The following is a 26,938-nucleotide window of genomic DNA, read 5'->3' on the forward strand; positions in this document are numbered from 1 at the left end:
CAGATACAGATTAGAATATGTTCACATCACTTCCTTAGTAATATGCATGTTTTTACAGTATCTTCACTGCCGCTAAGCTTTCACACACACCAAGTGGTCCGCACAGTAATATGCTTCTCAAGCAGGGAGGTGAAGAATCCAGCACTTTAACGTCAGTTCAAGAAAGGAGACAAAGGGAGGTTGTTTGGAACTTAAGGTTTTTCAAGGGAACAGAATGCCCAAAACTCTTGGAAGCGTGTTCCAGCTTTTGGAAAGCACAAAAAAGCCTGCGAAAATAACAAAAAGAGTAGTCACAATTTTGCCGCAAAATATACAAGGACTCCGAAACCGAGATTCATTTCAAAACCACAACTATTCCGCTAAAACTTTTAATGAAGCAAAGACGATGCAGCATAGTGGGAAATGTTCTTGAAAATGTGTTACCACACATCTACTGGACTGAATGTCAACTGATCGGGAGGAATCCTGGTTGAAGGGTGTGAATGGCTCCACAACAATTGGTGGTCCTTATATGTGCTTGTTGAAGGACTTGAAAAGGTGACTGTTAAGCTTTGAAACCTTCAGCTTGGACCTGCCTTTACCAGACAAGCCTTGGTCCACCGTTTTTACCCGTCAAACTCCATTGTCGTGCAGTTGCCCTGCAACTTCTCCAGCACTGCTCTTCAATTTAAGAAGCGCCGACAGCGCTTGGCACCACAGTTGCAGCCAAGCTTGTTGCTTGCATCTTCTATGGGGAACTTGTAGTCATAAGTCAGCTCCTCTCCACGGTAGATTTTCCGTAAAGCAAAAATGACTATGTGCTTCTGACCCTCCACGTTGATGACTCGAGAGTAGCAGTTTGGCTCACAGGAGTGGTTGATGAACCGCGCCGCATTACCATGCATCGTGGCATCTACCACATCAAAGTCGTCGATGCGGAACATATAGCAACCAATGCCCTGGTAGGAAGAGCAGAGGAAAGATGTGGTATTAGAGTGATATTCAGACTCTGACCCAAATATAGTACAGAAAATGATGTGAAAATAAATAATATTATATTATATATATATATATATATATATGGATAAATATATAAATATCGTATGCCTGCATCGTATCGTATTTACTGACATTTTGTCAGTAAAGCTACCTAAGTGAGCATTACAGAACTTTATTTGAAAAGCAAAAACAAAACAAAAAAATGTGTGAAAGTATTTAATGTATATTTTTAGATTACAGTATGAAGGTTTATTTTTGCATTCTGGTAATAAAAGTAACATTCTATAGGCAAAATATGAGTTCTTTTATATATAACAATAAAAATGGGTAAAAACAGAGGACCATGACTACCCAAAATGAATTTCTGTTGTTAAACCTGGTGATAAGTGATCACAAATACACACATCTGCCCTTAAAAAAAAGCACATTTCCACTTACTTTGCCATCATAATACTTCTCTCGCTTGTCCGTGAGAACGGAACGAATGACAATGCCTGAATACTCAATGACCATCTCTCCCGCCTCGATGTTTCGTTTACAGAACAGGCCTCTTCCATGAATCGCAGACCTACAGCAAAGATAAGTTACAGGAAATTAACGTGACCTGAGAGCAAAAGAGAATAAACTAGAAAAGGAATGCAGCATGGATTCCAAAGACTACATTTGCATTGGCTGTGTCTAAAACAGACATATATTAAAGGGATAGTTCACCCAAATAGTAAAATTATGTCATTAATAACTTACCCTCATGTTGTTCCAAACCCGTAAGACCTCAGTTTATCTTTGGAACACGGTTTAAGATATTTTAGATTTAGTCCAAGAGCTCTCAGTCCCTCCATTGAAACTGTGTGTACGGTATACTGTCCATGTCCAGAAAGGTAAGAAAAAAATCATCAAAGTAGTCCATGTGACATCAGAGGGTCAGCTAGAATTTTTTCAAGCATCGAAAATACATTTTGGTCCCAAAATATAAAAAACTATGACTATTCAGCATTGTCTTCTCTTCCGTGTCTGTTGTGAGAGAGAGAGTTCAAAACACAGCAGTTTGTGATATCCGGTTCGCGAAGGAATCATTCGATGTAACCGGATCTTTTTGAACCAGTTCACCAAATCGAACTGAATCATTTTAAACGGTTCGTGTCTCCAATACGCATTAATCCACAAATGACTTAAGCTGTTAACATTTGTTTTGTTTTTTTGGCGAACCGGATATCACTACACTGTTGTGTTTTGAACTCTCTCACAACAGACACGGAAGAGAAGACAATGCTGAATAAAGTCGTAGTTTTTGCTATTTTTGGACCAAAATATATATTCGATGCTTCAAAAAATTCTAACTGACCCTCTGATGTCACATGGACTACTTTGATTATGTTTTTCTTAGATTAATCGGAAAATAATCAAAACCGAAATTCATAACCTCTAACCGACGTAATTTTCCCATGTCGGTTATTTCGGGTTTTTAATCCTGTTAACACTTCCCCCTTTAAAGTACACATGAAATCAAAATGACTATATTTACTTTGTTCGCCTAAATTGATCGTTTTGTGCTGAACAATTCATCCATGCGAGTCAATCCACACAAAAAAAATTTTTGGCTTCATAATCTTTAATCAAAATCTGAAAATGCCCCTCCCCTCTGCATTGGAGGACCTTCACTGATGACGTAGGCTTGAGGAATTGGGCGTCTGCTTAATCCGTAACCACGCCCCTCCAACTGACAGTAAACAGGCTGCCTGTGTGTTTGCGAGCATTGACAGCGCGTGAAAGGAGAGATGGCGAGGAGGTGCATTTTTGGTTGTGGAACTCACGGAACACTTTTCCCTTTCTCTAAAATTCCCTCGTTACGGTCCAGATTAGAGTTGTGACGTTCGCGAACGAACCGATTCTTTTGAACGGCTCATAAACATGAACGATGGGAGCCGAGTCGCGCTGGAGGGGAGCCGTTCTTTCTGTCATTCATTTTCCCTATGCGTGTTTCACACAGATGCACTCAAATAAGCTCCTCCGCGAGACAGAACAGTTATAGGGGGAGGGGCGCACCCAGCGTGATGATATTAAATTTGCCCAAGGACAAAAAAAGAGAGGCAGAAAAAGCCATAAAGTAAGGAACTGCTATGTATTTATTTACATTGAATTTTGTGTTCATTTAAAACTTGTTCTTTTAAAAACATTAAAATGTTCTTTTGTGATACTGTTCTTGTATAGAAATGTTTCACTAAAAGCTGTTTTGCACAGACATTCATTGCAGCCCACTTATTGTTCATTGACTTGAAGGGGCTGATGTCCTATTTGCAAAGTTTACAGTAGTAATAGTATGTAGTATGTAGACATTTCCATTTTATTTATTCTAATTTTATCTACTTTAAATATTTTTTTGTTTTCTATCAAAATGTTCTTGTGTGATGTGATAACAATGTTCTTGTGTGGAAGTGTTTGTAGTAAAAGCTGTTTTGCACAGAAATTAATTGCAGCCAGCTTTGTTTTTGATGTTTATTTGTGAGTAGGTATTGTATGAATAACATAAGTATTGGTGTGTCATATCTGAGTTTTAATTATTTGACTACAAATCTCACCTCATCATTCCTCCCAGTGATTATTTCCAGGATAAACTGAGATGCCCCCAAGCTGGCTTCTTAAAACTGACTAAATATTTAAAAAGAGCCAAAAGAGCCGTTCTTTTGAACGGCTCTTTGAAAGGAACGGATCGTGAAGATCCGGATCCCCTCAAAGAGCCATAAATCCCATCACTAGTCCAGATGGATCGATTTTATTAAATTTCGAGGAAGGAGGGATAACAGAGTGTTCACGGATGTGCTCGAAGCACTTCACGCGCGAATACTCCAAAAATAGGACAGAACACGTAATGGGGTTCTTGAAATATCTGTCATTAACAGATAACGCTGTCCCGTCAGTGTACACGGTTGGTACCTCACAAAGTTTGACGACGGTGAGTTGAAATGAACCATGTCTCATGCAATTGAACACACCTACTTATCTAGATCCAATCAGGTGCTAGTTGGAAAATAAGCCACGCCCACTATTTTCCTCATTTATTATTCCGTTTCTCTCGGAAATACGTCACAACACTGGAGAAAAGCCGTTTGCAACTTCCGTTTCACGGGGACTTTAAAGCATACTAGCGCATGTGTAGCCACATGACTCTGGCCCGTCCAGTCAGTGGCATAAAAGCAAAACACGGAGGTGAACGCCGGTTCAACATATATAGTGAGCCTTGCGTCTTCACTAAACTTTGTCTATTGTATTTGTTTTATGGTTTGGACATTCAAGCGATTAGATGATCGGATGTGTATTATTATATTGAGCTACCATGTTCGCGCAGCTGCATTGTGGCACAAACACTCATATAAACAGTGAAGATCACGCGCACAGAGGAACACAGAAACTAGTTGTCAGCGCTGTCCTGTGATTTATCACTAAAGTAGCTTAGAAACTCAAAACGTATTATAACATGTTTGTGTGCAGCGCACATGAAGCACAAGCGCGTGCATAGAGAGCAGCGGTCGCGCTGCGGGTTCCTGGTTTGTGTCCGTTCTCGGACTGTTCTGTGTATTTTAACTGTAGAAAAGGTTGTTCCGAGTCAAAATTACGATACAGAAAACTACATCAGTATATCATCATAAACGCAGCCGTTTTTGTCTTACGTGAACATAAACCGATGAGAAAGAAAACACATTTTTGCTTAAAGAGACAACAGCCTAAAAAAGCACTGCCTGTCATTAATGTTAACAAAGGAACAAAAGAAAATCATTCACTGATCTTGACTGAATATATTTAACTTCACTTGATTAATCTTAATTTTATTTATAAAAAGAAAACTGTGTTTTTAAACTTTTAATTACAGTTTCTGTACTGAAATTTAGTTTAGTTGTATTTATTTATAATATTGCTTATTGATTTGTTTGTTCCTTTCTTATTACTGACCTATCTTATTACTTGTCTTTAACTATTTAATATTTGAAATTTAAATTAATCTAGTTGTTTTTGCTATGGTATTTTTTTTTTATCACAGGCAAAATTCCTCTTGCAGTGTTTTTGTAGGCTGCTTATTTTTGCTCATGTTATTCAGCTGCAACAGAATGCTTTGTAAAAATGTTTGACATCTAAATGTTTGACTTAATATTAAATTTAATATTGGATTTTTTTATCTTATTGGAATCGAAACTAGGAATCGCTAAGAATCGGAATCGATAAAATTCAAACGATACCCAACCCTAGTAAGAAATGTCACGAACATAGATAAAATAACTGCTGATAGTCAATCATATTTACAGTGCAAACCTAGTCAGTGAACTATGAGGGCAAAAAACAAAACAAAACCGAAAACAAAATAATCGTTCATTAATCGTAATCGATTAATCAGACTAAATCTAAAATATCTTAAACTGTGTTCCAAAGATAAACAGAGGTCTTATGGGTTTGGAACAACATTAGTGTAAGTTATTAATAACATAATTTTAATACTTGGCTGAACTAACCCTTTAAGTAGATCTTAGGGGATGTTTACAAAAAAAAAATATGAGCATTTTTATAGATTGCCATGTCACCAGGGTTTTTTCCACAGGTTTATTTTTGGGAGATCACTTGGTAACTACAGGTCAACATTTCCTTCATGCGACTGGTGACTTCATCTCATGCTCATATTTTCTACTGAAGTTGCTCAAATTTGGAATCAAAGAAAAGAACTTAAACTCGATTCCTCATTTAAAGTTTAAAAATGGTCAACCTACCTGTAGACACCAACCGCTTCTTTAGATGTCTTCTCGAGATGTCTAAAGCGCATCGCCATCGGAAGCTCCAAACTTGTTGCACGCCTACAAAGTGCAATTTTATTTATTTGTCATGTGAATCAAACCACAGTTGATTAATAATAAAAAAAAAAAAAAAAAAAGAGGGAAATAACCAAGAAAGAGGAAATACGAACAGTAAAAGATTAGGGGAAGGGAATATGAAGGGAACACTGTCATAAAAAAATAAAAAAAATCTTTTCAGTCTTCTTTTTTTTCCCAACAAAAATATGACAATGAGTCATGATTATGAGATTATGAGTATCTCTCATAATAACTCCTATTAAAATATATATTTCTACAAATAAAATTAAAAACAAATCAGCAGCGGGATGGCTTTTCAACTGTGACTTAATGCACTTCTTATTTGACCTGGTGGATTTGAGAAGAATCTCATCCTCCTCCTCATCATACAGGTCGGTGTCAGGAAGCTGTCTGTGTTGTGACGCCAGGAAGTTGAACATATCAAAGGTAGACTTCCTGTGAAACAGAAAAAAAGAGCAGGTGTGAACTATACTCAGAAAAGAGGCATGCAAACTTATATCACAATACTTGTGCTCCTAGATAACATCTCTTCTTGCTCTCCTAAACAAGTATACATTTGAACCCCCACCCCATGTCTGCAAGGCAACCAAGAAGCACAGTGCAGAACATTTTCTCCACTTTAAAACACCTACTTTCTTGTTGATCGTTATTAGTCATTTAGCTGCTTTCTATTCAAGCTAATGATATAGGGACATTCCCCTAACAGAGACCTACTATTAATTACGCTATTTAAGAGCACAAAGTAACTGGTTCTAAATTGTAAACCAAGACTGTCAATCAATTATAAAACACAACCGAATTAAAAACACAATAAGGTCGACCACTAATCTAAATTCTTTGTACATTTTTTCTATCACTGTTACCAGCACTTAATTGACAGTTAAGCAAGTGAACTGACCTTAGGTAGACTTCGGAACGGGCACAGCCACTCGGGTTAATGGGCAGATCTTCCTCCTGACTGGCTTGCTTGTGGAAGCGGAAGTTGTGACGCTGGCAGCGATTGGCCCCCTGGAGCTGTTCCACCAGGTACACTATGGCATCGTTCAGCATTCCCATCACATGCGCTCCGCTTATCCCAGAAAAAGTGAGCTGCCTCAGTCCAGCGACAGCACGGGCCTCCTGGACTCCCTCGATAACAGTGGACCAAGCAACTGTGAATGTGAAAAATAAACATTTTATTTGGTTTACTCTATCGCATACGTTGTCAGTGTCGGGCGCTTGCTTAGACCTTTGTTGTGATAAACAGTCAATTGTGTTCAACTGAATTTAATTTTAAGTTTTGTCGGGTATAAAAAAGGTTAGTATACCGCGGCAGCGGTCACAGCAGCCCTCCAGTTAAGCCCAACTCTTGTGAATAACGAAGAGTGTAAGGACTATCGACTCCACCAGGCAGGAACACCAGCAGGGAATATAAGTATTGTTTTGATCAATCTCTTTTTCCTTCTACTAGTTTAATTTCTGTTTCAGTTTTTATAACCAATTCTAACTATGTGTTTCCAGACCCTACTATCACTACCACTCGCAAACCACGCATCACACAATCTTAACAACCTGCACACTTTGCCTATATCTGCTAATACACCATTTTCTTTTTCTATTGGTCTCTGGAATTGCCAGTCTGCTGTAAACAAAGCAAATTCCTTTACATCTATTATTAGTCATTCAAAGCTTAATCTCATGGGCCTAACAGAGACCTGGATCAAACCAGAGAACACTGCTACACCTGCAGCACTCTCCAATAATTTCTCATTTTCCCACTCCCCCCGTTTGACTGGAAGAGGTGGTGGTACTGGTCTGCTCATCTCTAATGATTTGAAATGTAATACTTTACCATCTTTGGGTATCAACAGCTTCTTTGAATCTCATTCAGTTACTGAACTACCCTCTTAAAATACATTTTGTAGTTGTCTATCGACCCCCAGGACCACTAGGTAACTTTTTGGATGAATTAGTTACTCTCAACCTTTCCTGAGGATGGTACTCCCCTAGTTATGCTTGGAGATTTCAACATTCACCTAGATAAACCTCTGTATGCTGATTTCCACACTCTGCTTGCCTCTTTTGATCTCAACTGAGTGTCAACTACTGCTACTCACAAATCAGGCAACCAACTGGACCTTATTTTTACGTGACACTACTCTACTGATCATGTACAAATGTCGGATCACTTCCTCCTCACTCTTAACCTCAACATGATCCCTGACACATCACTTACCCCTCCAAATGTCATCTTTCAATGTAACCTATGCTCACTCTCACCCTCCCTTTACTTCCTTCCCCTAAACTGTGCTACTGATACTTTCTGCTCCACTCTTACATCTTGTTTAGACACTGTTTGCCCCTTGTCTTCCAGGCCAGCCCGTAACAACCCTTCTGCTCCTCGGTTATATGATATTCTACGCGAACACCGTTCTAAGCTTAGAGCTGCTTAAACGGTGTGGCGCAAATCAAAAAATACTACTGACCTTAATGTGTATCAATCACTCCTATCTTCCTTCTCTGCTAATGTCTTCACTGCTAAAATGACATACTACCATAACAAAATTAACAATTCGCCTAACTCTTGCATGCTTTTTAAAACATTTCTCACTTCTATGTACTCCTCCTCCCCCTCCAGCTTCATCTATAATAGCTGATGACTTTTCCACGTTTTTCATTAATAAAATTAAAACATCAGTGCACAATTTTCCACACCACAATAAGTCAAGCTCCTATCACCAGCAAACATACATCCTTCTATTCACTCTCTGAGGCAGAAGTCTCCAAACTCATCCTTTCTAATAATCCTACTACTTGCCTGCTTGATCCTATTCCATTTCATCTCCTTCAAGCCATTTCTCCTGCAGTTGTACCTGCACTCACTCACATCATTAACACATCCCCCCACACTGATGTTTTTCCCTCAACATTTAGAAAGGCTTGTATTACTCCACTGCTTAAGAAACCCACCCTCAACCCATCTGTTTTAGAGAACTACAGACCAGTTTCCCTTCTTCTTTTCATTGCAAAACACTTGAACAAGCTGTGTTCAACCAAGTCTCTGCATTTCTAACACAGAACAACCTCCTTGACAGCAACCAATCTGGCTTCAGAAGTGGACATTCAATTGAGACTGCCTTGCTCTCAGTTGTTGAAGGCCTAAGACTGACAAGAGCGGAATCCAAATCTTCAGTACTTATCCTGCTTGATCTGTCTGCTGCTTTTGACACGGTTAACCACCAGATCCTCATATCAACCCTATTGGCAAAGGGCAAATGGCATTCCGGGAACCGCACTTCAGTGGTTTGAGTCTTACCTAGGGGTGGGCGATATCTCGATATTTAAAATATATTGAGACAATTTTTAAACACGATATGGATTTTGACATATCGTATATATCGATATAGTGCTCTGATTCCGCCACTTTGCTTGTTTGTCTTCTCTGTGCTGTGCTCGTCCCCCGCCTCCTTGATTTTGTTCCCCCTCCCCTCGCGTGATGTCTCAAACATGGCGGCGTCCGTAACCAGACCGGAGGCTGCAGAACTACTATAAAAAAAAAGACAACTGGCTGCATTATATGGAGATACATCGGTTTTAAGGGCGTCGGGCGAACAGCAGGCAGAGGTCTAATGTAGGGCCCTATGATTTCCACGATGCAGAAAACAGTTTAACGTGGAATGTCACAGAATTTGTCAATTTTTTTTATTAATTAATCAAAAGTGGATCATTGCACTCACATTAAATCGCAATATGGACTAATATCTACAAATATTAAGCCGGGAAAGTCTATTTAAATATGAATCCTGCATGTTCTGCGTGTCTGTGTTAATGAATGGAGCAGAAGCGCCTCTTCGTTTTATTACACAACCCGGAAGCGCGTGTGACACTCTCTGTGATTTCAATGTCTTTCCTCTCACTAAATAAAGACTTGAACACATGAACAACATCTCCGGAACTGCACTGAGTGTCACTCCATAAGCATCTGACTGTTTGATTGGAGTAAAACTAGCATCATATCACATCATTGACTGTAGTATCACATTCACAGTAGTGCTGCAACGACGCGTCGACACTGTTTGTTTACATCTCGCGTAATGGCATACTGGGAATGGAGAAAGTTGCATTCTATCACAAAAACAGAGACTACTGTTATCAAAAGTATGGGAATACTTTAAACAGAGGACAAATAAAATGGCCCTTTGTTCCCTTTGCAAAACCGATATGGTGTACCACGGCAGCACAACTGCGATGCGCGAGCACCTCAGAGGAAAACATCTTGGCGCTCTCCGGTGTTGCGGTTTAACTGGTTACCGTGTGATCTGGTGACCAACTTCCTGGTTCAGGTCTGATATTCTTGCGCTTGTGGCATTCTGAAAAGTTGAAATGTTTTTAACTCGACGCGGTGCGGACGCGCCTGTAAAAAACGAGCGCGTCGCTTACATTATGAGCGTGCTTATCGCGCGCCTACATTGGAAATAACGAACTTGAGCGCGCAAAAGACGTGATGTGAACGGCCCCTTCAAAGACAGCGCGCCACGAGACAACAGTCACAAACCACCGAGCTACCTAGAATCAGCTCCAGATCTCTGGAAACCATCCTAAACCATAGCAGAACCCTGACTACATTTTATGGTTTGTGATGCTAAAGAACATTTCTTGACGTCTCAGACAGCTAAATTTATGGCTACTGTGGTTTAATTATAAACGCTATAATAAACTCATATTTACCATAGTAAAATAATTTTATTTGCCTCTTTATTATTTTATACTGTAAAAACTTCAACCACATTGGTTGAAAATGAATAAAGTTTGAAATATTATATTAGAAGTTGTACTTATATTAGATTATATTAATTATTTATTGTAATAAAAATAATTGGTAGATTAGTCGACTAATCAAAAAAATAATCGTTAGATTAGTCGACAGAAAAAATAATCGTTAGTTGCAGCTCTAATTCACAGAACTGTAAAGGTAAACCCGTCAAAATAAAAGTAATTGCCAGAAATCTATTACTAGCCTATTGTTCAGCAGAATGTAGATAGCCTACTAATACTACTAGTATTAACATGAAACGAACGTAATTTAGGGAATAATCACACAACATTTCGTCCATGTATTATTTAAAAAAATCCCCTTTGTTTACCAAAAAAAGGTTTGCTTAATCTTCAATAATTAAAAGATAAAATAAATGAATGTTTTATGCCCTCATTTGCTAACCAGAAAAATGTGAATACACAGAATTTCAGAGGAGAAAAAACATTTCACATAAGGCTATTTTAAGAAAAAAATTTGTTTTTATGCATTTAAATAATTACACTTGCTTAAACACAGAATTAGATAACAATAAAACATATGGTAAAGAAAAAAATAAAACATTTCATAGGGCCCTAATCATGTAATATTTGGCATTTTTGTTTTTATAGTAGTTTTTGGGGGGTTATTTTTCCTGTAAAGATATCGGGATATAGCAAAATATATTGAGATATTTTTTTTGCTCCACATCGCCCGGCCCTAGTCTTACCTATCAGATAGGTCCTTCAAAGTATCTTGGAGAGGTTAGGTGTCCAAGTCACAAAATCTAACTACTGGGGTGCCTCGGGGCTCAGTTCTTGGACCACTTCTCTTCTCTGTGTCTACATGGCATCATTAGTTTCTGTCATTCAGAAACATGGCTTTTCATACCACTGCTATACTGATGACACTCAACTCTACCTCTCATTCCATCCTGATGATCTGACGGTAGCTACTCGCATTTCAGCTTGTCTAACAGACATTTCTTGCTGGATGATAGACCATAACCTTCAACTCAACCTTGCCATGACAGAACTGCTTGTGATTCCGGCAAACCCACCGTTTCATCACAATTTCACCATCAAGTTAGGCACATCAACTATAACTCCTTCAAAAACAGCCAGAAGCCTTGGTGTTATGATTGATGATCAGCTGACTTTCTCAGACCACATTGCTAAAACGGTCCGATCCTGCAGATTTGCTTTATTCAACATCAAGAAGATCAGGCCCTTTCTTTCGGAAAATGCTGCACAACTCCTTGTTCAAGCTCTTGTTCTGTCCAGGCTGGACTATTGCAATGCTCTCTCTTGGCAGGTGTTCCAGCCAGTTCGATCAAACCTTTACAATTAATCCAGAACGCGACAAGCAAGATTAATTTTTAATGAGCTGAAAAGAATACACGTCACACCTCTGTTTATCAATTTGCACTGGCTACCAATAGCTGCTCGCATAAAATTCAAGGCATTGATGTTTGCCTACAAAACTATCACTGACTCTGCACCCATTCACCTAAATGTATTACTTCAGATTTATGTGCCCTCTAGAAGCTTGCGTTCTGCCAGTGAACATTGCTTGATTGTGCCATCCCAAAGAGGCACAAAGTCACTTTTATGGACTTTTTAAATTAAATGTTCCTTCCTGGTGGAATGACCTCCCCAACTCAATCCGAGCAGCTGAGTCCTTAGCCATCTTTAAGAATCGGCTTAAAACACATCTCTTCCATATTTATTTGACCCTCTAACTTTAGCACTCACTATTCTAATTCTATTCTTTAAAAAAGTCTAACTTCCTTTCTAATCTTTTTGTATTCTATTTTATTTTCATTATGCAATTGTATGTAAAGACCTCTAACACTAACTTGTTCTATTCTTTTTCTATTCTATCTGTTTTTTTATTTATTTATTATATTATTTAAAAGTCCTTGCTACGTATACTGTGTTACGCTAACTGAGACTTGTTATAGCACTTATATATCATTCAAAAATGTAAAAACACTACAATTTACATGCACACATTACATATTTAGGTATTTGGCCTGCAAATGGCAAATTAATTATGAAAAAGTTTTACAATAAATATTACCTACTCACCATGTATTTTGCATAATTAGAACATAATAGCATAAGTAGAACAGCTAAAAACAAATACAAAATAATTGTAAAAAAAATATTTTCATACTGAAAGTAGATCACATTTTTACATTTAACAGCATATTTTTTCCAACCACAGTCAAAGAGATGACCTCCTACCCTCAATACTGTCTGCTTCTACACTGAAGCCGTCATCACTAGTGATCTCAAAGCGTAGGTGGGGCTGGTCTCGGCTGGGAGGACTATGCTCTTCACCATCTGAGGGAGACATCTCATCATCTGAACAGGACAGCATCCCTAAAAGAAAAGAGTCTCACTGTTTTATCCATCGAAACACCTTAAATTGAGCAAAATAAAACAAAAAAATTATACCTGAGTATTTGTTCCAGTCAGACAGTGCATTACGATTAGCAGGATCCCAGGTCGCTGGCTTGTTGCTGTCTCCACCACGAGGCAAGGAAAGACGATCCCAAGGTCCAGGCCTAAAATGAAATAAATGATAAATTCCATATAAGTGATAAATGATAAATGGTTTAAATATGCCATTTCAGTGTCTGACATTTTGTGTCTGATATTAAGTGGAAAAGCTGGAATTAACTGCCCACATAAAAAATACTGTGCCATTATTTAATATGAAAGTATTCTGTATTCTTTCTTTGAAATATATAAAATATTATAATAACAGACATTTGGCAAACTGCATGTATGTTCTGAATTTACTGTTTGATGAGCAAAAAAAAAATAAAGCTAGGTGCTAAAATGTGATTCTTCAAAACTGAAACTATATTGCAAATACTTTAGCAGTGCACGACTCACAATGCTGCCAGTAACCTCATATTCTTGAAGAAGAAGGTGATGTTTGTTTATTATTTCTTAAATTCAAAAAGGAATAAATAATACTGAAACTTAAATGACTTTATTGAAATCACCCTGGAATTACCCCTTTTCCACTTAAAGGCTCACCTTGCACTCTCAGAGTCACTACTAGGCTCTTCATTCAGCTTGTCCAAGTCTAGAATTCCCTTGACAGTTGGGGTTTTAATGCGAACTCCATACCTGGAACAGAAAGGGGAAAAAATAAAGGAATATTCCATGCAGAGTTTGAGTGCACAGAAAACATCTGTAAATTTGAGTAAATTCCTACTGGTTCTATGTACCTGGCTGATATGGAGTTTGACTTGCGTGGTTCTTCCAATTTAGTAGGGCGGTCCAGGTCTAAAAAGTCAGATTTTGATTTCTTGGTGGCAATACGGTCAGATAAAGAGGACACTCTTTTCATTCGAACCTGTTTTGGTCGAGGTGCTGCTTCTGGTGTCACTGGTGGGGAAGCCTTCATCTCTTGTTTGACAAGGAGTCCTTCCGGTAAAACTACTGAACTTGTATGAATTTTCCCAAAAATAGTACTGTTACGAGGTGATGAGGGAATTCGGGAAACAGTCTTGTTGGGATCATAATATCCAGCCATAGCTTGGTTGATGATAGCTTGTGCACTATCTGCTTGATTAGATATATCTGAGGAGGTTACTATTTGACTTGTTGATTGTTTGCTAGATGGGCCATGTGTGCTAACAGACTTTGTTCTTCTAGGTGTGGAAGACTCCTTCTTATTCCTTGGTTTTTTCACTCTATCTCCAGAAGCTTTGGCATTCCTACGTGGCTTTTTAACATCTGGTGCTGGTAGTGGAGCTGCTCCATTAGTACTAGTTGTAAGTAGCTGTGTAATGGTGTTTGAGGTCTGTACCAATGGGGACACAATTTGCGGGACTTGGGTTGGAATGGTGGCACCTGCAACTGGTGGCAAGTTCCCAGCTGCTGCAAGTGTTGCCGATAAGGCATTGCTTTGCAAGAGGCTGGCGATTTGTGTAACACAGTTATATGAAGGGGAATTTGGAGTTGGCAGCTGGAAGGTGTTGCTTTCAGGGTTTTTGACAAAAATCTGACCAAGACGATTAACAAGTAAAACATGTGGTGTATGATCCACATTGGTTCCACCAACCTCTTTTACAGTAAGAATTGCATGACCTGGTAATGCTTGGGTAACCAACTGTTGTTGGGGTTCAATTGTTGATCTGGGGGTTGAAAAATTGATGGAAATTTTTCGTCCTAGAGCTGTTTCTCTTTGCATAGGTGTGGTGTTGTACCCATTGATGACACCAGAAGCAGAGGCTGGCTGAATGGCAGAAGGCATTGCTTGGCACAGAGCTGATGGCTGAGAAGTTATAGAGGAGGAGGAGGAGACTATGGCAACTGTTGTAGAGCCAACAGGCTGCGGGTAAGTGGGATGCAACGGGACAGACACTGTACCCAAAGCTGGCCCATAAGTCCCAAGGGGTACACCAGTGGCTGATGGTACAGACAGCATAGACTCTGGTTTCTGTGGCAAATGTGTGGGAACACATGGCATTGCCCCTCCAGGAACTGAAGAGGCAGGATGCCTTGTTTCAGCAGGTGGGTGTAATTTGGTTCTGAAACTCTCCATGGGTGGCAAGACCGTCTTACCCTCAGGAGTTTGGACTGGGAACAAGGACACATTTGCAGAAGGTGTCTGATTTGGGCATGCTGCAAAAGGAACGTGTGCAGAGGAATCAGAAGATAAAGGTCCAGAAGATGATGCAGATTTGGGTAACACCGTGGAAGGAACAGGATTTTGTTGCTGTAGACTCTGAATTCCATTCACTTCCATTAAGTCAGGGGAATCATCTTGCAAGTGGTTGTTTTGGTGAACTCTAGAGTCACCTATAGACGACACAAAGTGGCCACTACTAGGATCCAAGTACAATTCTTTAGAGTCTGGAGGGTCACTCAGAGAATCTTGGACTGGGACCAAATCAGTGAAATGTGCATTTGGTGAAAGAGGATCACATCTCTCCAGAATTAAGGGTGTCTCTGGTTCTACCATTAAATGAGGGGCTTGGTAATCATTACCATATATAGAAAATGCATGGTTTATAGGCTTTAGGTCAACAAAATTAGTCAAAGTGTCTTGTGAGTGTACAACCACCCTAGGGTTTGATTGCAATGTTTGAGTTACACCAAAAGAATCTTGATCAGCAACAACCTCCGAGTTGGACACGGGTTCTAACCAAATTGAAGAAAAATCAGAAACAGGATTTGGAAATGCCAAACATAGCCCATTGCTAGCAGTCTGTTCATGAGGCACAGCATTGAGTGGTTTGTGTGGCTTTTGGGCTTGATTCGACAATTTTACACCCTGGTTATCATTATTAGCCACACTTGTATCACTCTCTGTCCCATCATCCACACCATCAAGTTGTGAAATCTGCCTTAAAGATGGAGATGCAGATGTCTGGGAGGCATCCCTTTGAGCCTTTGAAGTAACCACCATGCGTCTGAAGTTGAAGTAGTTTTCCATGTCCCCATCAGAAGAACTATTACCCCAGTCGTCCCTACAAGGATCAATGGGACAAGACAATCCCTGGGTAGACATTATGGACTTCTCTTCATCTGGCTCCCAGAAGTCTACCTGGTTGTCTTCACCTTCAACTACAATTTGTGCACTGCAGTTCATAGCAACACCTTCATTCAGTTCGGTTTCTTCAATTTCAAGTTCTGTTCTCAGCTCAGGTGCCACAGTCAAGTCTGCCTCTAAGTGGAAGGATGTGTAAGGGAAATCCCTGTCACTACCTAGATGATTACCTTTTTGTGTACCCAAAAGGTCTCTTAATGGCAAGGCACCATTTTCTGCTGGATGCTCCTGTGGTGATGCTATAAAATTATGTGGAAGTTCAACAGAGTCTATTTGATTAAAATCAAAAGGCCTTGGTCTTGTGGAGAGGTGGGTGGGAGAGGTGAGGGATCGTTTGGTGCAAGGGCTAGTACCAATGCCACCTTGCTTTGTGGACTGTGAAAACAGTCCTGAGGTAGAATGGGGTGTCAATATTCCAGAACCCCGGACTGAGGAAGCACTTCGACCAACAGGACGAGCTGATGAAGAGGTCAGCTGGTTTTCAGTAGCACCAAGGGGGAAAACTGGGGAGGTAGGCTGGGAGGTTTTAGGGTGGTGGGAACCACCTGCTCTAGATGCAATTGGGCCTGCAGGAGATCCAAGAGTAGGGGAGGTCATGTGACTGCGGGTACTACTATTCTGTGGGTGTAGGCTATGCCGTCGTGGCCTTCGAGTGTCATCCAAATCACTTATAGTCAGGATGTGGTGAGGTTTGGTTGGGGCAGCTCCTGGTTAAAACAAACAAACAATCAACCATTAAAATGCTTCTTATGAACTTTGTGAAGGCCACATATGCATCTTCATTGAAATTATATTAACTACCTGGAGAAGGCAGTGGTCTGGATAGTCCTCCAGCAGGTCTTCTGTTCTGGGGGTATAAAGGGATTTTGGGACGAGCACCAAGGTCTGGTTTGGCAAAGATAGATAACGAGGTGGAATTTGTTTCAGTGGAAGGATTAGTTGAAGATAAAACCACTCCCGGGGCTTCAGATTCTAATGAAAACATATATCTTTATTTGATTATTCAAAAAATGCCATAAGCACAAGCTATCACTTTGCAATTAGTAATATTATTGACCTGATTGGGGGCATGGGCTGTGGGCAATTGTGCAGTTTCCTCCCTGATCAGTTGACTCTTCCACTGGTTTTTCCTGAACAGTTGGACGGACCTCCCTAACGCGAAATGTGTATTTGCATCGATTTAAGGGGTTCACAGTACTCCAATACCAGCGAGAGCATCTAAAAAGCAGAAGAAACACAATATGTATTGATTTGCAAGTAAGTTCCAATACTAAAAGTGTCATAGTAGTAGCATGTCCATTATGTCAGGAGCAAACTCAAAAACAAACAAAAAATTCAAATCTACTTACTCATAACCCACGGGGAAAAGTTTTCCATGACAGGCAGATAATTCACTCAGCTTTCCAAGCTTTTTTACTAGCAAAGAACCTAACAGGTGAAAATTTTTGTTTCAAACATTGTGCAGGAATTGTACAATAATTTTTATACAACAGTGCATTACATTTATATTTATACACATTACAACATTGTGTTATTTATATATACTTCAACAATAAAAGACCAACCTATCATTAAATTGATTGACTCCGGCTCCAATCCAGTCAAAAACTTTCTGCGAAAACTAATCCCTTCAAAATCCACATAAACTCTCCGTAGTACTTCAAACCCTTGACCAGTGATGATCTGTTAAATTACAGAAGAAAGAAAAGTGTTCTCTCAGACCAGCCATGTAATACCAAGTTTCTATTTAACTGATTTTTTTTTGTAAATACTATAAACCAAGAATAAATTAGCAGCTATGACTAAATTAAATGCTATTAAACTGAAAGCTCACTTTTCCACTTATAAGGTCACGATGCTTGTGACAGAAAACTCTTTTATCATCCTGGAAGACACAGTTGCGAAAGCGGGCGCACATGAAGTGGTAGTTACTCTGGCACGAAGTAAGGCAGCAACCTACTGTTGCCCCAGTTCGGTTACACCGCTCACAGCGCTATGGAAGGAAAGTCATAACATTAGCAAAGCCAAACATTATATTGAGTTTAACTGATGGAAGCAAACTGTTCATGTTTAAATACTAAATTATATAATTTCAAACTATTACATTGTACATTAACAATCTATAAACCACCATGTTTGTTAAAGTTATTAACTCAAGACAGTACAATGTGTCACCAATGGCTCAGTTGAACCAGAATTACATGAGATTAATGACATACCATCAGACGACCTCTTGCAACAGCACTGTGAACATGCAGAAGTGAACCATTGTCCTCCTCAAACACCTCTGCAGACCACATGGTGCAATTTACATGAGCCCATTCATCCTGCCCTAGATAGAGCAACCTCCCTGCATCCTGGGAAGAGAAATGTATAATACAAAGGATTGTAATTCCAGTTAACAGTAAGAGTTGTATACTGCAGTTTAATGACAATCCATCTGATAATTATAACTTTGTAAGAACCCTTAGGAAAAGTACTGTGAACCATTGCACCATTCCTACAATCCATGCTAAGGCCTAGTAAAAAAAAAAGCTATAATAAAAGGTAGAATACTGTGGTGAGTTTACATTGTATGTCTTAACTACTTACACTGGCCTTTGCATCACCGTATTTTTGGCACAGAGCGCACTGTCTCTCGTCGTCTTTTGACAAAACTGTGTCCAGGTCAGATTTAGTAGGCCGACTCTTCTTCCCTGGGAGAACATCAAAATCCAACGTTAGCCAAACAGGTTTTATAAAGAATTGTTACTCTTTCTCTAACATTAGACAATTTTGAACATTCTTTATAGACCCTCTCCACCCGGCACACTGGAGGTAGTGCTTTCACTAGATGCTGAAAAGGCTTTTGACCGGGTGGAGTGGGGCTATCTTTGACACATTATGGAGGTTTGGATTTGGCCATAAGTTTATACCTTGAATCAAACTTTTATATACGTCTCCATCGGCTGCTGTATGCACTAACAAAAATATATTCGCTTACTTTAAGCTACAACGTGGCATGAGACAGGGTTGTTCTTTGTCCCCACTTTTATTTGCAGTTGCAATGGAACCACTTGCTCTAGCTCTGAGACAAAATGAGTTGCCTCATTTACAGAAGAGTAAATGAATGCCTATTGGTGATAGGGTCAGTCTATCATCTTTAGGTTTGGTTCCTTTTAAAATTATCCCTAAGAAATTCAATTACCTTGGAGTTTGCATTATACGCAACTATAAAGAAAGGGAACTTGTTTTATATATCTTTACTTCATGCTTTTTATGTTTTCTTTATGGATATTGATTATATATTGTCTTTAGGTCTGGTGTTTGGGGAAGGAGGGCTTATTTGTGTTTTTCTAATCTGTATAATATAAAAAAAACCTTGAACAAAATTTAAAGTTATGATAATTTGCACTGCTTTCCATATTTTCCTTTCACAATCATGAATGGCTACTAATGTCATTCAATACTTGTGTGTTTATTTACCTTTCAGGTTCATTTGTAATGCCCTTGGGTCCATAAAGTATCCTGTAGAGTTATGGGCTAAAGGTGTGGACACATCCTCCTCTTCTCCCAATTTAACATCCACGTGTCTTCCAGTCATCTGTGGGGCGCCGTCCAACATCTTGTGACATGCATCTCTCTCACGCCATTGAGCATAAACATGTTCATAATTTGGCGGCATCACAGCATGCGCAAGCATCCCGCTGCAGAAATGGAGGCATGTGTTATTGCCAAAAGAAACGGTTTCAGCGCATACATGAATGTTTATTTCAAACAGAAAGAATTTGATGGTGCTTACGCTGGCAGATGTTTAGAGCGTGGATCCCATATTTTAGGGTCCCGACTGTTAAACCAACCATATACTTCCTCTAAGAGCTAAAAAAAAGATTGAAAAACAGATTTTAACCACGAAAACCAAGAGCATTTCTAGGACTATATTTTGAAATGCATGCTAACATATTACTTGTTTTATCTCATGTGATTGGACTGCCAAAAGTAAAAAAATTCATGCAAGATTGAATTAAACTTCTAGATGATAAAACTAACAGTCACTATTTTAAACAACTGTCGTGTCAAATAGCAACTGAAATTACAGTCATACCATGACTAAAACGCCACACTTGTATTTTTAAGAAGTGCATCATTAGTAATGTTTTCACAGAATGACCTAAGCCACTCAGACTGGTCGGGTGAAAAAAAAAAAAAAAAAAAAAACTTGATTATTTATAATTACATATGTAAGAATCTGACCTTCCAGTAATACGAGCGGGCAAGGGCAGTGGGTCTTTGGTCCTCTGGTAAAATTTCCTCATCTTCCATGTGATTGCGAATTACTTTCACCACATCTTCATGAAAGGATTTCTGCTTGGCAAAGGCACAAACTAAATCAACATTCCTATTTTTTTTATTTTTAAAAAACATTTTTATGTTTAAAATGAACCTTGGAATATGGACCAATAACTCTGGCATTTTTCAATTTAGCAATAACAATAACAAATACATTTTGTGACTCAGAAGGCAAACTTTGAGCTACAGTGCTAAAGAGTTTCTCCTTATGTTGATCTCAGATCTAAGACAAGCACAGACACTGACCAAGGATGTGTACAGGCCTTCCTCAAACTTCTTTCCAATAGCACGGAAGTCACAGACAGGTACATTTTCATCCACAGTGTTCAGGGAACCCATTATAGTGCACTACAAATAAAAAAACAAAATATCAGAAATCTGTAACTAAGCATTGTTCCTTTTTATAGACGTCCTGTTTATTTCCTGTAAAAGATTATACACACACACACACAGACATATATATACATTTCCTCTTGATTTGGCTTTGTAAGACTGGACTGGAACGATTAAAAGCACAAACCGCAGAAATTCTGCACATTCTGACTAATGATTTTCCAAGACTTTTCACAGTTGATCACAATGACTGATGCTGGTTTGAAAGAAATAACTAGGACTATATGAATCGTGACTTTTCTTTAACCTTTCAGACTATTAATTCCAATGGCTTTATTCACAGAATAAAAACATTTAGTTGGAATTTTAATGGACATGTGTGAAATTACAGTACATCATTCTAACTGCATTTTAAACAATCAACAGAAACAGACTGCTGCAATTTTAAAAGGTTTATACTAGGTTTAAAAGAGGTTTTAAAGCCAAAAGCCTGATTTGGATGGTAATTGTTTCACATGGGATGCAAGTTTTTACAACATTTATAGGAGACTGTAAATTATTTAATTGCAAACCGAATCCAGAATGTTGTGATTTTTTCCCACCACTAGTATAAAAAAAAAAAAAAAAAAAAAAAAAAAAAAAAACAGCACAATTAGTTTTATTAGTAATAATAAAAAAAATTAAATACAAATTTTTAAATGGTAATTTAATTGCAGCCCCAAAGCACATCTGTTAAAATATTTAAAATGACCATCAACAGAAACAGTCTCGTGCCTTTTGCATTTAAATCTTTATCACAAGCAATCCCAGAGGTCTTAATGAACTTTGTTTTTTTCTGCTTCCATAAAAGTGAATATATATATTGTTTTCCTTGTTTATCTAAAAGTGCTCTTTTTCTTGTTTTAAACCTAGCCAGCAACATGTGTTGCGTGTGAAACAGCTTTAATTAGTATACATTTATTGTGAAATGACTGCATTTCTGTGTCAATCCATGATCATTTTTCCTGCGAAAACGTTAACAATCGTTGCACTGCTGCAGACGCACTGCTCCATGAACGCACTGATGGACCGCAACCTTGTGCAGTATGAACGCTGGAATCCGTTAACATGGGTGTGTGTGAAACAGGCATTATAACATAACACCAGAGCACTGCTGTGTTTACCCTCATCACGCCTCGTAGTCGCTGCTTAGAAGTGCAACATTGTAAAGGGTCCGTCAGAAACAGTTTCGCGCCGCCGAGGCGCAGCATAACGTTTGTTCAGAACGTTGAGTAATTAAATACATCGGTATGGCGGTATATTAAAAATGAACATCGTAACGAAAATATACACCAGTTTTCGGTATGAACCGGTATACCGGCAAGTACTATACAAAACCATATTAAAATATATATTATATACAATTATATACATATAACATAAACCACGCAAATAAGAGGTTGCATTAACTTGTTTCTGCTAATCTCTACATTTTTTAATGACATCCATCATTTTGAGAGACAAGTGTGTGTCTATTTTCCTATTTTTAAACGGTAGATTTAAATAATTAAAATAATAAATAAGATATTGTTAAACATGACTATTCTTATTATTCCAAACATATGACATGTTATTTTCAACAGACAATCATGTGACTGGCCCCATGAGCATCACAGAACTCTGCTCCACCGTCAATAATCAATGGGTTTTAACACAGGTCCCATGTAATTTTATTTGACAGACGGCCACATGAGAAACAGTTACTGTCCAAATATGGCTAAAGAAATGTAATTGATACCATAATCCTATACAATTTTTTTTTTTTTTTTTTTTTGGTAAAACTTAACAAATTGCATAATAGCAGGCATATTACTAGCATGTTGACCGTTTATTCAAATTTATAAAGCGTATATTAATGACTTATTCTGCAGAACCATATTTAGGTCCCTAAAACTTACACCATTTCTAAACTTAACAACTACCTCACTGACTATAAATAAGCAGCCAAAAAGCAGTTTAATCCTTATTTAATAGTTACGTTAATAGCGAGAATTGGTCCCCAAACTAAAGTGACTTTTTTTTCTATTTATTCTCAGTTCCAGAGTATTGATTAATCTGGAACTTATCGTAGTGAATGTGCTCTCTAAGATTATCATTATTATTATCTTTACTTTACTACAACCCTACTATCTAGGCCCACAAAATATGGAACATAGGGAGTTTCAAAGTCATCATCTGATTGGTTCAAATCAACAGGATGTCAGCAAGATGTGCGTCTTCTGGAGATTTTGATCAACAATACTGTGAGACGCCAAACCCCATCACGGAACAAGAAAACCGCAGAGTTTACAAATGAGAAAAATGGTTTATCGGAATCAAGTACACACGGTATTTAAGATGTCAACAATCTAGAAAATGTTTATGCGAAACAAAGCAAACTGCTTTTTGAAACAATGGGCTGCTGCAACATTTTAAAAGAACGGCATACTTGGTTTAGGAGAGACTGGAAGCCCACCTTTTTGCAGGTGACCAGGTGCTTAGTGGGGCTGGAGCTCAGCAGGCAAGAAAGCACCCTCTCCAAGCCAGTCTTCAGCTCCTGGTCAAGCAGTTCCCTCCAGACTGCTCCATTAACATCCTCTCCATCAGGCTGCTCTTGTAAACACGGCTGACAGGAGTACACCACACTCTCAGGCAGACTCGACAAGATTTCATACAAGTCATCTGTGAGAAGGAGTCAGACACAAGCCGTTGACTTCCTGACATACAGTTTTGTTGATCACAGAGAGAGCACTGACTTATATAAATTCATTTTGTAAACAAATAGCTTAGATGTCGTAAACTACTTTTGTCATGTTATTGTAGTTTAGCTTGCTTAATTTCCCAGGGCTGTAGCTTTAGTGTAGTGAAGTTTCATTAAATGATGAGTAATTGTTAGCTTAGCTTACTACATTTTCCAAGTAGCTTGCCTAACACTTCCTACTGCTTAATAAGCATATAACGGTTAGAAAACTCACATTATTACTCAGTTACTTCTGCTTAATATTGAAGAGTTATATATGACCAATATATTTTTTAAGAAACTTCAAATTATGATTTGCACAAAAAAAATGTGCAATCGTTGGGAAAGTTCCACTGTGTTTGTCTTACAAGTATTGGGAAATGCAATGTGATGCTTGCAAATTGGTAACCCTGTGAACGGAGTAGTTTAATAAATACTAAAACAGCAAAAAAAAAAAAAAAAAAAAACGTTTTTTTTTTTTTTATTTATACTTTCTCCGTGGATTCAAAAGAATGCTTTTTTTATTACAGCCACATACAAAAAAAAAAAGGGGAAAAAAAAACATTTATAATGCACAATAAATCAATATTAAATATTTAATTGCCTAAAAGTGTCATTGAAATAAAAGCCGAAAAGTCTTATTATATTTGGTGGATAAAATAAGATAAAAATATGATAAAATGAAGTATTTAAAAATAAAAATAAAATAAATCAAATGCATCACATTCTGTCACTCACTCACCTGTCAGGCCTTCACATTTAGCATGGACCCAGTGGTTACACGTGGAGCACTGCATCATCTGGCTTTCATAGTCATTATCTTCATAACACTTGAAGCACATGGTGCAGTAGTTTCCTACACGCATAAGAAAATGTTATCTGACTATGCAGATGGGTTTACCACACTTTTTTTTTTTTTCACAGAAAGGATACATATTTAAAAGGTCAGTGTGGCAGACAAATAATTATTTATTTAAAAAATCGTGTTTTATGTGATTGCGCCAACTAAGATTATCTTTAAAGCAGTTAATTTGCTATTTCAACCTAAATCAATTAACTACATGTTGGAAAATTTTATTTGCATTATCTTTAATAAAATTAATTATATTAACACACACACACACACACATACATATATATATATATATATATATATATATATATATATATATATATATATACAAAATATATATAAATATACATACATACACACACACGCGCACATATATATATATATATATACACACACACACACGTATACATATATATACATACATACATACATACATACATATACACACACACACACACACACCCTAATTTTTATATATATATATATATATATATATATATATATATATATATATATATAAATGAGGGCTGCATGATTAATCACATACGATTGTAATGTTTTTTAAAGAAGTCTCTAATGCTTATCAAGCCTGCATTTATTTGATCAAAAATACAGAAAACAGGAATCTTGCAAAATGTCATTACAATATAAAATAATGGTTTGTATTTTAATATAATTTAAAATATAACTTATTTCTGTTATTACAGTATATACATGGCCCTTCAGAAATCCCTCTAAAATGCTGATTATTAAAATTATAAATGTGGGCAACTATTTGTATTATATTATATTTTTGGGGAAACTGCGATACTGTTTTTCAGGATTCTTTGATGATTAAAAAGTTAAAAAGAACAGCATTTCTTCAAAGAAATATAAATCTTTTCTAACAATTTAAATCTTTGCTATCACATCTTAACAATTTAACATCCTTGCTGAATAAAAGCTTTAATTTCATTCAAAAAAATTAAAACATTTAATTTACTGACCCCAAACTTTTGAATGGTAGTGTATATTGTTAGAAAAGATTTCCATTTTAAACAAATGCTCTTCTTTCATCAAAGAATCCTGAAAAAAGGTTCTACAAAAATATTAAGCAGCACAACAGTTTCCAGAACCAATAATAAATCATCATATTAGAATGATTTCTGAAGGATCATGTGACACTGAAGACTGGAGTAATGATGCTGAAAATTCAGCTTTGATCACAGGAATAAATCAGATTTTGTATATTAAAGTAGAAAAACGTGATTTTACTTCATGATAATTTCATTTTACATTCTCAATATAAAACCCAGTCAAATTATAACGTTTTGTACTAGCACTACACACATAAACCATTCCTTAACAACAGGAATCTTTACCCCTGTGAGAGTCAGCTGAAGAAACCGCTGTAGAGTGTAGGCAACTGACAACTAAGGGCACTGTATTATGAGAACTCAAAAAATAAAACAAAAAGTCCCTGGTGTTTCTAAAGAGCACATCACATTTTTATTTGGGTTTCCACTGAGGTCCTAAGCTTGAGCTCATCTGACTGGATGGGTGATGAAAATACTCTTTTATGTAACATCCTTTTTATCTAACATCCGTGAAGAATGCTGAAACACCTTGTTATAGGCCTATATAAAAATCTGACTGTCAGCTTGTAAGACCCTACAAGTCTCACCTTGATCAAACAACCTAGTGCAGTCAGGACACAGACCCTTGTCATGATTCCACTCGGTGTCCCAGCTCTTTCCTGGGGTCACGCCACAACTCTTGCACCGGATGCATGTCATACAAACCTAAAAAAAAAAAAGGAAAAAAATTTTTTTTAGTTCCCCCAAAAATGAAAATTTGATGTTTATCCGCTTACCCCCAGGGCATCCAAGATGTAGGAGACTTTGAAAACCAAGTATTTAACACAAACCTTTGCAGTCTATCAGTCTTATAATGGAGGTGAATGGGAATCACTGCTAAAATATACAATAAAACAACAACACAAACAAAACCATTGACACTCCTAATTAAGATTGTAAACAGAGTGTCAATAGTCCATTTGAGAGATAGGTGGCGGTAATGCACTTATAAGTCTGCAATCTGCCATAAAGCAAAAAGAAGACGACGTTGACGTGTCACGCTCCTGCTGCTGAGAACTCGCTCAGGACAGTTCGGACATTGTGTGAATCAGAGGTAAAGGATATAGATACTGTTCAGTTTTTTTGCACAGACCAATCATTTTGTGTCTTTGAGCTGCAGGGTTTAATTTGGTTTTGTTTATGTTTCTTTTTGTATGTGTAGCTGTGATTCCCATCCACTTACATTATAAGAGCGACAGACTGCAACGGTGTGTGTTAAATATCTCAGTTTGCTTTCTACTGAAGAGACAAAGTCACCAACACTTTGGATCCCCCGGGGGCAAGCAGATAAACATAAAATATTCATTTTTGGGTGAACTATCCCAACTAAAGTTAACTGAAGTTAACTTTAACTGAAGTTACAATGTAAAC

At 37.8% G+C, this 26,938-nt stretch overlaps 1 protein-coding gene across 1 annotated transcript in view; it reads right to left on the reverse strand.

Moving 5' to 3' along the window:
- Positions 1-423: 423 nt before the first annotated feature.
- Positions 424-26,938, reverse strand: part of LOC113077794 (histone-lysine N-methyltransferase 2B-like) — a 42,840-nt gene continuing 16,325 nt past the window's right edge. Inside the window, exons 15-37 of the mRNA XM_026250063.1 lie at positions 26,116-26,233; positions 24,342-24,455; positions 23,273-23,541; positions 20,755-20,856; positions 20,413-20,523; positions 19,961-20,037; positions 19,645-19,865; positions 18,772-18,875; positions 18,399-18,536; positions 18,014-18,172; positions 17,745-17,862; positions 17,529-17,607; positions 17,237-17,397; positions 16,981-17,151; positions 13,850-16,886; positions 13,656-13,748; positions 13,065-13,174; positions 12,852-12,989; positions 6,730-6,982; positions 6,159-6,266; positions 5,730-5,813; positions 1,417-1,546; positions 424-938 (exon numbers count right to left, since the gene is read on the reverse strand). Of these exons, the coding sequence (XP_026105848.1) occupies positions 663-938; positions 1,417-1,546; positions 5,730-5,813; positions 6,159-6,266; positions 6,730-6,982; positions 12,852-12,989; positions 13,065-13,174; positions 13,656-13,748; positions 13,850-16,886; positions 16,981-17,151; positions 17,237-17,397; positions 17,529-17,607; positions 17,745-17,862; positions 18,014-18,172; positions 18,399-18,536; positions 18,772-18,875; positions 19,645-19,865; positions 19,961-20,037; positions 20,413-20,523; positions 20,755-20,856; positions 23,273-23,541; positions 24,342-24,455; positions 26,116-26,233 (6,171 nt within the window). The 3' untranslated portion in view covers positions 424-662. The remainder of the gene's footprint in view (positions 939-1,416; positions 1,547-5,729; positions 5,814-6,158; positions 6,267-6,729; positions 6,983-12,851; positions 12,990-13,064; positions 13,175-13,655; positions 13,749-13,849; positions 16,887-16,980; positions 17,152-17,236; positions 17,398-17,528; positions 17,608-17,744; positions 17,863-18,013; positions 18,173-18,398; positions 18,537-18,771; positions 18,876-19,644; positions 19,866-19,960; positions 20,038-20,412; positions 20,524-20,754; positions 20,857-23,272; positions 23,542-24,341; positions 24,456-26,115; positions 26,234-26,938) is intronic.

Source organism: Carassius auratus, unplaced genomic scaffold (assembly GCF_003368295.1).
Source record: "Carassius auratus strain Wakin unplaced genomic scaffold, ASM336829v1 scaf_tig00023221, whole genome shotgun sequence".
NCBI classification, from domain to species: domain Eukaryota; kingdom Metazoa; phylum Chordata; class Actinopteri; order Cypriniformes; family Cyprinidae; genus Carassius; species Carassius auratus.